Source organism: Mesoplodon densirostris, chromosome 20 (assembly GCF_025265405.1).
Source record: "Mesoplodon densirostris isolate mMesDen1 chromosome 20, mMesDen1 primary haplotype, whole genome shotgun sequence".
Classification (NCBI taxonomy): Eukaryota; Metazoa; Chordata; class Mammalia; order Artiodactyla; family Ziphiidae; genus Mesoplodon; species Mesoplodon densirostris.
In genome coordinates, this window is record NC_082680.1 from 15,347,941 (window position 1) to 15,359,663 (window position 11,723).

General features: G+C 40.6%; 1 protein-coding gene across 1 annotated transcript; it reads right to left on the bottom strand.

Moving 5' to 3' along the window:
- Nucleotides 1-368: 368 nt before the first annotated feature.
- Nucleotides 369-11,437, bottom strand: TRIML2 (tripartite motif family like 2). The gene is made up of 7 exons (XM_060085852.1): nucleotides 11,249-11,437; nucleotides 10,874-10,969; nucleotides 8,195-8,389; nucleotides 6,873-7,013; nucleotides 4,834-4,856; nucleotides 4,562-4,662; nucleotides 369-940 (listed from the first exon to the last, which is right to left on the bottom strand). The coding sequence occupies exons 1-7, from the start codon at nucleotides 11,435-11,437 to the stop codon at nucleotides 369-371; spliced, it is 1,317 nt and encodes a 438-aa protein (XP_059941835.1).
- Nucleotides 11,438-11,723: the final 286 nt, after the last annotated feature.

Sequence of the window (11,723 nt, forward strand, 5' to 3'; positions counted from 1 at the left end):
GTCACTCTGACTGATAGCCTCAAATCTAAAGTCTTGATTATACCCAATTCTGTTTTCAGAAATCTCTAGAGTCCTTAACCTAGTCTTAACGATCCCAGACTATTTCCGTCTCTAATTTCCCAATCTTATGCTGCATAGGCATTTGCTGTTCTAATTAACGTGCAGCCCTTCAGTTATTATCATCCATGATTCAGGTTAAATGTTACCTCTTCCATGAAATGGGTGTTGAAAGCCACATGAATGCAAAGGCTCTGGGGTGTTAACCTGGGTTCCAACTCAAGTGCTAAAAACCTTTTATTGGATTACTTTGTAAAATAATTTATATAAAGTCATGCTTGTAACATTCAGGCCTCCTGTGGTCTTAGATTTCACACCAAAGAAGATTGAGGGCTAAAAGTACCATTACAAGAAGAAACATGAGGGAGGCAGATGCTCAGAGAGTCTGAATTCATGCCTCCATTTGAAATACAAAGAGAAAATACAGGCCTGAGAGCTCCTTGGAAGGCGAGATAAGAGAAATTATAGATGAGGGATCTCTTTGTCACATCATAGAAGGATATCTGGCCATACTCATAGTCCAGGAAAACTCCAACTCTGTGCATTTGCTCTCTCCAGGAAACCCTTTTTAAAGGGGGAAAGGCCCAGAAAGTATAATCAGTCCCCATAATGGATCCTGTGAATAAGACCTTATCTCCGGAAGCACTTCTGCTGGCAGAGCTTCCGTGTACCCCCAGCTGCCACTGTGTTGCCTTTTCCACATCCACCTCCCAGTAGTGCCGCCCTGAGGTGAAGCTCTCCACACCCAACACAGTGGCGCTGAAGTCAAATCTCTCTGGGTGACTGGGTACATCCTGCTGCACATTTCTGAGTCTCACACTTCTCAGATCCTCAGATAAGACCAGACAGGGATGAGCTGTTTTAGGGTCCAAAGTTATAGGTCCTGCAGGGAGAAAGAAATTTAGTTAACCTAGGGGTTTGTCAGTGCCAGAGACTGATGATTTCTAACATGCAGGGGCTTCCTCATGAGTGGGCACGAGTCTCAGGCACAGATATGGGAGATGCAGTCTAGGAGAGTACAGATAAAGGGACCCCTAAGCTCTGTTTCAAGAAATGGGGGAATTTCCTGGTGGCCTAGTGGTTATGACTCCCGTGCTTCCAATGCAGGGGACCTGGGTTCGATCCCTGGGCAGGGAACTAAGATCCCACATGCCGTGCTGCGCAGCCAAAAAAGAAAAAAAAAAAAAAAGAAATGGACATCACAGAGGAACAAAGTCAATAAGATAATGGAAGGAGATGAAAATGAAATCTATCTGAGGAAGAAGAACAAAACAATGAATAATGAACTACGGAGAGGTTTAGAAATACCTCTCAAAACAGAAAGGAATTCTGCCGGGCTGTAAAAATGACCTGATACTCAGTCCTAGCCCAGTATCACCTGAGACCCAACTCCAGTCCCTAAAGATCTTCTCCAAGCCTGGAGCAGCCAGAAACATTAAGTCTCCTAACAGAGCAGTTGATTCATGGCTCTATCCTGTGACTGAACTGCTTTCTTGATCTTAAATATCACCAAGATGTGACAGATACTTAGAAACTGCTGCCAGCAGGCCCTTAATATTGAGTAAATCAAAAGAGAATATATTAGAGGCCAGAAATCCTGTGAGAATCCTCCAGAAAAATCAAGCTGAGATCAAGAACGCTCACTGTGATTTCTTATATCTGAATGAAAGTGGTACGTGCCTTCATATCGCTAACTGTTCCTTCTCATTTCTTTCTCTTCAACTTTTAAATATTCTAATTTCTCAGGGATTGGTCCTGGGTCTTACTTTTCACTACTTGTATTCTTTTCCTGTAAGTGCCTTTATATAGCTTCAGTTTTAAATATCTTCTATATGTTCATGACTTACTCCATAAAAAAGTTGACAAATACCAGTTGAACAAAACGCAGAAATTTCAAACATACCCCATCCAAAATGGAACTCCAAACTTATCCCTTCCCAGTTTCTACTTTTCAGTAGAACACTTATTGCTTTATAGTTGGTCAAGCCATAAACCTGTAGTAGTCCTTGATTTCTTTCTTTAACATCTAATCCAGCAGCAAGTTTTATGGGCAAATGAACTTAAATCTCTGCACTTAATTCATATCATTATTAAAGTGGTCTTAAAAGCCACAAGCCTTGAATTTTAAATTTCAACTTGTCCCAGGCTCCTAGTATTTCCAGAAGACTGGCAGAAATAAATGCAAATTTTCTCTAGAAGTATGTACACCTTCATTCCTGTCCTCAAAGAACTTCTAAAAATAATATTTAAGGAAAAAAGGAAAGCTTACTATTAAAAAAATCATTAACCACACACTCAAAGTAAAAAAGTACTACTGAGTGAGACTAGCAGAAATAAATCTGAAGGACTTCCCTGGTGGCGCAGTGGTTAAGAATCCGCCTGCCAATGCAGGGGACATGGGTTTGATCCCTAGGTTGGGAAGATCCCACACACTACGGAGCAACTAAGCCCGTGTGCCACAGCGAATGAGCCTGCGCTCTAGAGGCTGTGAGCCACAACTACTGAGCCCACATGCCACAACTACTGAAGCCTGCATGCCTAGAGCCTGTGCTCTGCAACAAAAGAAGCCACTGCAATGAGAAGCCAGTGCACTACAACAGAGTAGCCCCCGCTTGCAGCAACGAAGACCCAATGCAGCCAAAAATAATAAATAAATAAATAAATAAATTTATTTTTAAAAATCTGAAGAATTTTACATACTGGAATTGCCAGGCACAAACTCTACAGTAATTTTTGCTTACTATGTTTAAAAAAAAAAAAGAAAAACTTAAAAGTATCTACAGAATATAGGAAACTAAAGAAAGCAAACTAAGTGGATTTGACAAAGAACTAAATAGATTATCTAGAAATAGAAATAAAATGTATTAAATAAAGTGCCAATGGATGATTACAAGAAAGCTACAGAAAAATGTCTCATTAGCATAAATGCAAAAATTCTTTAAAAACCATTACTACGTTGAATCTGGCAATATGTAAAATGGCTAAAACATTATTACCAAGAGTTTATCTTGGGAATGCAAGGGTGGTTCAACATATGAAGCAAATATAATTCACCATATCAATATATGAAGGAAAAAAATAAATATTTTGGTAGATATAGAAAAAAGCATCTAATAAATTCAACATCTGTTCATGATACAAAGTTTTAGTGAATCAGGAGTAGACAGGGAACTTCCTCAACTTGACAAAAGGCAACTATGAAAAACCTACAGCTAACATTAAACTTAAAGGTGAAAAACAATGCTTTCTTTCTTCCTGAGATCAGGAAGAAGGTAGATGGTTCTCACCACTCCTATTCACCATCATACTGAAGGCGCTAGTAAGTGCAAAAGGTAAGAATAATACAGAAAAGGCTTACAGAAAGGAAGAAAAAAATTGTCTATATTTATAGATTACTTGAATATCTTTGTAGAGAATCCCCTCAAAATCTATAAAAGTCACTAGATCTAATAAATCAGTTTAGCACAGTTGTAAGATACAATGTCAATCAATATACCCAAATGAATATTTCTATATACCATTGATAAACTAGAAATAAAATTTCAATTAGAAGTTGATATTTAATTCCATGAGTAGAACTAAAAAATACTTAGGTATCTAACTAAATATGTACAATATTAGCTGAAAACTACAAAACACTGTTGAGAGAAATCAAAGACGACCTAAATAAATGGAGATATACCACCATATCCCTAAATTGTTCTATAGATTCAGTGTAATACCAATCAAAACCCAGCAGGTTTTTTGTAGATGCCAACAAACTCATTTTAAAATTTATGTGGAGAAGGATTTAGAGTAGCCAAAGTTATTTTTGAAGGAACAAATCTGGAGAACTCACAGTGCCCAATTTTAAGACTTTTTGTAGAGTAATCAATCAAGCCAACGTGGTATTAGCAAAAGGATAGATACAATGGTCAATGGACCTATTAGACTTGACATAGATCTGCTTGTATGTGCCCACGGATTTTCAACAAATGATGTCGGAACAATTGGATACACACATGTACTAAAAGAGGAGGGGAGTTGTACCATATCTCGAATCATACATAAATATAACTTTAGGGGTCCCACTGGCAGTCCAGTGGTTAAGACCCTGCGCTTCCACTGGTTCGATCCCTGGTCAGGGAACTAAGATTCCGCATGCCACACAGTGCAGCCAAAAAACAAACACACACAACTTTAAATGAACAATAGACCTAAATGCAAAAACTAAAACTGTAAAAATTCTAGAAGGAAATCTTTGTTGGGGTACAAAAAGATTTCTTAGGACACAAAAAGCGTACACCATTTAAAAAAGAAAAAGGTAACTTCAAAATCTAAAACTTCTGCTCTTCAAAAGACACTATTAGGCAAATGAAAATATAAACCACAGGAGAGAAATATTTGCAAATAGAGTCGTTTTAAATCCTTAAGCTATCTGGAATTTCACTTATGGTAGGATGTTCATTTTATCCTCAGATACAAATATAAAGTGTCCTGTGATCATGGATGTGTGTCAACTCACTTTGCAGCACTTCTAGCATTTTGCTCATTCCTGTTATTTGGCATAAACTCAGGTCTGTGATTCGGGCGGGCTCTAGACACTGAAGCAGTAGTGACTCACTCCTGTTAAAGAAAGGACAATCTCAGTTACCTGTGCAGACCGCAGGCCCCTCCATCCAGAGGATGGATCTCATTACATGGCCTTGCTATCCGCACCCCAACATCTCTAACCCCTGTGTGCTCACAAATCAGATTGTGAATCTGACCTAAGTGTTTCCAAAATGAATAACTTACCTTTCCAAAGAATGTCTTGCATTCTATGGGGTGAAAAGAGACAAAATTACTAGCGGGTATTTGAGCCAAGCCTTTTGTGAATTGTGCTCATGAAAGTATTTTCTCTTATAATGAAACTCGATTTCCATGTAATTTCTTCAGCCTCATGGTGCTAATTCTCAGATACCAAATTTCGACACTGAATAGGAAAAGTCAGAAAAATGCTTGAAATCACTGTTCTATTCCCAAGGGAAATAATCTTCTATACCTCAAATTCACAATGCTCCGCATTCAAATTCTGCCCGTCTATTTGCTTTCTATCCTGGGGCGGGCAGGAATTGAGCCTCCTGCCCCGCGTCCTCCGCCCGGGCTTCCTGCAGCCACGGAGACAGGCGTAGCCTCGTTGGGGGGGCGGGCTCTGGGGGTCCCTGCCCCGGGAGGGTCCACCTGTGGGAAGGGTGGGCTTTGTTCCCCGAAGAGGGGCCTGCTGAGCCCTGGGTGGCAGGGCGGGGGTACATCTGGGACACCCTGGGCCCCAGCCAGCCCTGTGGTGACCCACTCAGGCCTTGGGCAGATGCAGGAAGTGGGGGACCTGGGGGCGCACGGGACGGGGCCACTGACCCGCGCTGGGTGTGGGAATGGGCCTTTGTGTGGCTGCAAATACTTCTGTCCCCTGTGGGTGTTGGGGCGTGGGTGTTCCTGGGCGGGTGGGAACCCAGAGGCGGCCGGTGGAGGGGCAGGGCACCCTCGGAGACTCCTCTGAGAGGCAGCGGGTTCAGGACCTGGGGGTGGTGGGCCCAGTGCGCCCAGAAGGAAGCCCCCTGTGGGGAGGGGCTGGGAGGGCCTGGCAGGTGGCAGGGGTGGGGAGGGGACATCCTTCAGAGGGTGGGAGCCACGGGCATGGTGGGGCACCCAGACCCTGGGGTGTGCCGGCTGCCCTGTTCTTCAGCCCCTGAAACAGAGGTTCCCGGACTCCAGGGCCTTGTGATTGATTGAGGCCCCCGGGGCATTTCTGCGATGGGGCTCTATCTTGCTGTTTACCTTCTTGGAATTTAAAGTTGAAGAGATTTAGAAATTGCTCTTTAGTCATTCATTTAAAATAATAATAAACTCATTAGTTATTAAAAAACAAACAAACAAACAAAAAAGAAAAGAATTGAGCCTGCTAAGCTGGGGATGGTGGCTGGAACCAGGTCAGGAACTGAATATAACTGGGTCACACCTATCTGCACTGTCTGGAACTGCGCATGGCTCTAGAACAGAACCTACAGGTTTATGTGCAGGGGCTTCTCTGAGTACTCATATTGCAAATGTGGACTTGGCAGAAGGATTTAAACAGTCTTCAAAAGATAAAAATTTACTTTTTGAAAATAGTAATGCACGTTACTCAACAAAATTTAAAATACACAATACTGGGAATTCCCTGGCGGTCCAGTGGTTAGGACTCTGCACTCTCACTGCCAAGGGCCGGGGTTCAGTCCCTGGTTGGGGAACTAAGATCGCACAAGCTGTGCAGCCTGGCCAAAAATAAAAAATAAAAACTACAAAGAATCAAAACAGTTTAAAAAACAAACAATACTATACAAGTAAGTCTCACCCTTGTTTCCCAAGGTTACTGCTGATTACAATGTTTGTGTTTATTTTGCCAGAGGTTGTCTGAATGTTAATGAGCATATACGTCTACACATATTCTCTAAATAACAAAAAGTTTTCTGCATGTTTTTTTCACTTAATGAGATATCTTGAAGATAATCTTTTAGTGCGTTTAGAACTGCTTTACTCGTCTTTTTATGGTTGCAGAATATTCTATTGTATGGATACATCATCATTTGACTAACCAATTATTTACCTTATTAAAGGACATCTCAATTCATATTTACTACTGATCAGTGAAGCAGCTCTATACATACTATTAATTTATAATGAGTCATAATGCTTTTGGTAGCCTTCATGTATGACTGAAGATCACTGGGTACTGTGTTCTAGAACTGGCCCCTAATGAGTACTGTCCACTTCTCATTTCTCAAATACTGTAGTGAAGGTTATTCCCAGAATCTTACCTGGAGCAACGCTGAGGCAGATTGCCCACACTTCTCCTCCAGCTCTGTGGTGACCTTCTGGAGGCTGCAGATCTGTTCAGAGAGCCTGACTTCACTCTCCCTCAGTTTACTCATGTTCTCTCTCCCCAAACAGTTCAGTCTCTGCAGAAGCATCCTTATTACTATTCAACAGCTGACAATTTCTCTTATTCGCTAATTCAACCATCTCTTTAAAAACCTGCTTTACTGCCTGCCACCCCAGAAACAGACATAATTAGATAAGGCCAGGATATTCCTCTGTGTCAAGCAAGACACCTCAATAGAAACTTGATTCTTTGACACAATATATTTATGTTGATGTGGACAGTATCCACATAGTCTACTTCATCAGTTCACAACCTGGACCTAAAACAGATCACTTTTTTTTGCTGTGCAGTTTTGTTCAGGAAGTTTCCTATTTCGTTCATGGAATTAAAACTATGACTTATTATAATTTAATTAAAAATTAAATTCATGGATGAGAATAAAATAGATAATCAAACCAGAAAGGATACCAGTTTCCTTTCTATCCTTGCAAAGAAGCTCCACCTAGTTAAATACACGAATGTTCCATGTTATTTTTTTCTTAACTCAAGTGATATCATATTATACTCCACTGCTGATCTGACAGCTTGCTTTTTTCTTAATAAATAATATGCTCTTGGAGAGCATTCCTTATCTATACATATAGAGCCATGTTATCTTTTCTAAATGCTGACGAGCATTCCATTGCATGTCCTGTACAATGTAGTTCATGAGTCCAACAATGATGGATACAGGTTGTATCTACTCTCTTCCTATCAACAAATATTAGTAATAGTAACACCTAATACTTACATTACACAATAATGTACACACATACAAACACTATTTAAAGAGCTTTATGTCGATTATCACACTCAAGCCTCACAACAATATTATGAACTAAGGACCATTATCCTCATTTTACAGCTAAGGAAACCAAGTCAGAGGTTAAGCAACACGTCTCAGGTCACCTAGAAGCTAGTAAATTGCAGAACCCAGATACGAATCTCATCAATCTGGCTTCAAAGACTACCTCAAAGCCACAGCTCTATACTGAAATAATTTTACCGTACTTCCTTACCCACGTGTCTTTTTATATGCATGTAAGTATATTTGCGAGATAAATTATCATCAGAAATAGAATTGCTGGATGACTATATCCCTTCTTTTAATAGATCCATGGCTGTCAGTGGATGTCTTATTCTGGAATTGACATAGTGTTCAGCTCTTCTTTCTCTCATTTCCCAAATATTATTAGGATGCCATGTTTCACATCTCACCTGTAGTATTTCCTGGAACTTCTCCTTTAGCTTTGTGGCAAACTCCATCAGTTGGTTCTGACTGGCTTCTCTCAAGTTCAAGTTGAATCTGCACCCTTGCGGGCTCTGGAAGTTCACTTTGTTTTCTTCAATCATCAACCAGAACCTTATCCTATATTCAGACTCAATCATCGCTTTAACATTCTGCTCTTCTTCCTTCACCATAGATGACAGAATTCAGGTTAAACACCACAGATAAATACCTACGGTTACTTTCCATCTATAATTTTAATATAAAGACAAGGAAATATAAAAGTACAGGGGAAGAAGTAACAGATATATAATACAAAGGACAGAGAGAAATTCAGAGTCAACATCAGCCAAGACATCAATACAATCTTAGAACATGAAATGCAGATGAAGAAATGTTAATTGACTTAGAAAACTGAGGAATCTATACAACCTCAGTGACCAAAAAGGAGACCAGGAAAACTGGAAGGCAGCACCAGTGGCTTTTGCTGATGGTTTGGATAGGGGGTGTGAGAAAAGAGGAATCAAAGGGTGACTCTAAGGTTTTTAGACAAAGAATAGAGTTGCCAAAACATAGAAAGGAAAAGTATGGAAGGGATAGACTCCAGAAGTGGGGAGGGTATCAGCAGCTCAGTGTGGGATATGTCGATTTTGATTAGTCAGTTAGCCATCCAAGGAGAGATGCTAGGCAGGAAGTCGGACATGAAAACCCACCACTGGGAAGTCTGAGCTAAAGACATCCATTGGGAGTAGTCAGCTTAATGACCATATTTAACCTCCTGAGACTCTATGGAGTCAAGATTTATCAAGAACCTGACCATTCTCACCACTTCTACCACCCCTCCCCCACAGTTCACCATAATCTGTTCCTGACTATTGCAAACAGTCCCCTTCAGTTCCCCCCACCTGTGCTCTCACCCTCCTACAGTCTTATTCTCATTCAGCAGCTAGACTATTCCTACGAGAATGGAAGTTAGATCACATTACTGCTCTGTTCAAAAGTTTCCACTGGCGGGCTTCCCTGGTGGCGCAGTGGTTGAGAGTCCGCCTGCCGATGCAGGGGACACGGGTTCGTGCCCCAGTCCGGGAAGATCCCACATGCTGCGGAGCGGCTGGGCCCGTGAGCCATGGCCGTTGGGCCTGCGCGTCCGGAGCTTGTGCTCCGCAATGGGAGAGGCCACAACAGTCAGAGACCCACATATCGCAAAAAAAAAAAAAAAAAAAAAAAAAAAAAAAAGTTTCCACTGGCTTCCTTTTTTCATTAAAAAATAATAAATTTTTAAAAAGAGAAAAAGAAAATCAACTTCCCTATAAGATGTGGCCTTCTGATCTCATCACCTATTAGCCTCCACTTCCTTCATAACCCCAACCAAGGACACACCAGTCTTGAGATCTTTGTACTTGCACTTCCCTCTGCCTAGAATATTCTTCCCACGACTGCACAGCTCACTTCCTCACCTCCTTGAGTCTTCTCAAAACCAATTTTGGAATGACAAGGTCCTGATCACTTTGTTTAAAAGTACATCCCATCACTCTTTCCTGCTTTTTTAATAAAATGTACAGCACTTACAATGTAACATACTATACATTTTACTTGTTTACCTCCACTAGAATGTCAGTTGCACAAGGCCAGGATTGTTTTGTTTTCTTTTCACTACTGAATCCCCAGCACCTAGCATAGCTCCTGGCAAACACTGGGACCCCAATATTTGTTAATATATGGTGCTTGGAGCTGAAAAAAATGCCTACCATCCTCAACTGGATGAGAATCTAGTATAACTAGCAGAACAGTTACATATGAAGGGAGGGTCTGAAATTAGAAGTGAAATGTGCATAATGGACGGTGATTCCTCAATTTGAATAGTAATTCTTTCTTTCTTTATTTTTTATTGAAGTATAGTTGACACAATGTTGTGTTAGTTTCAGGTGTACATCAAAGTGACTCAGTTACACATATATATTTCTCAGATTCTTTTCCCTATATATAAAATAGATATATATATTTAGATCTATAAATATATATATATATTTTATATATAGTACTGTATATGTTAATCCCAAACTCCTAATTTATACCCCCCCACCCCAGAATAGTAATTCTTAAATTGCCCTTTAAATGGCTTCAGGATTTACATGGCCACCAAAAAAAGTACATAAGATGCTCATTCTCCTATGGCATTGTTATAAACTGTGCTATCAATCTTCGCCAATAAGGGGTACAAATGCCATCTCACTAACAAATTTAATATAGTTAATTTGTATTTCTCTTACCATGAGCTTATGGACCAATTCAGTATGTTCAAAAGATATCTGCATTTTCTTTTCTGTGAACTCTCATGTCTTTGATCATTTTTCTGTGGAGTTTCTAGTCTTTTGCTTATTAATTTTTTTTTTTGGCTGTGCAGCATGTGGGATCTTAGTTCCCCAATCAGGGATAGAACCCATACCCCCTGCAGTGGGAGCCTGGAGCGTTAACCACTGGACCACCAGGCAAGTCCCCTGCTTATTGACTTTTAAGAGCTTTTTGCACGTGAAGAAATTAACACTTTTCCTACCTATGGATTTCAAGTAGTTTTTCCTGCTTTGTCATTTGTCTTTTGATTGTGTTTATGTTATTCGCTATCCAACATCATGGGTAATTTCCCCCTAAGAATCAAGATAAGCACTGACCTGCATCATCACCATTCTTTCTCGCTCATCAGCCAATATGCTTTTAGCTACTTCAAGTTTCTCCTTCAATGTGTTCAATATCTCCTGGAATAACTTCTGCAGAGAAATATATCACAGAATTCCAGGTAAAGTAATTGCTTTACAACAGATAGATTCCTACCCTTAGATAACTGAAAGGCCAATAGCCCTGACTACAATGTTTTCCTAGCCTTTAAGTTGAAGGTCTAAATATGGTACTTATCTAGTATTCTTTGATAAACATCAACTAAGGGAATGGTCTAGGAGGATCAGAATATCTGTCCCCCAAATAAATAAGGGAATAAATAAGAGGAGGCAGCCAGAATGACAGTGGTCTGGGATCTGCATGAAGCTTACCCTATAATTCTCAGCAGCCTCTTGTACTCCATATATCTCGTGATTCCTGTGCTCCTGGGACATGAAGTACTTGTCACAAAGCGTGATTTGGTCATCATGGCAAAACTGCTGTGGTGGCTCCAGATGTATCTCACAGCGGGCATCTTCTGGGATTTCTTGCTCTAACTGGGAGCGGAGCCTTTTGGACATGCCGGCAGGTGGCCCTAGTTGAAAATTGGCCTGTTTCTGATGTGGAATACACCTCCCCGTACTCTGAAAAGGAAAAGAGTGGCAGTGTTCTGGTGCAGACACACTTATTAACCTCAGTCCGCAGTCAAGCGTCAGCAGGTCAGTGCATCCTGGACTCCTCAAATCCAGCAAATCTTTGGCAGCCACGTGCTTGGGAAAGGAGACAGAAGGAGATACACGAACGATCAAGTTTCCTAAGAATTTCAAGCAATTGGTTGAAAATTATTTACAAGTGACAACACAGCAA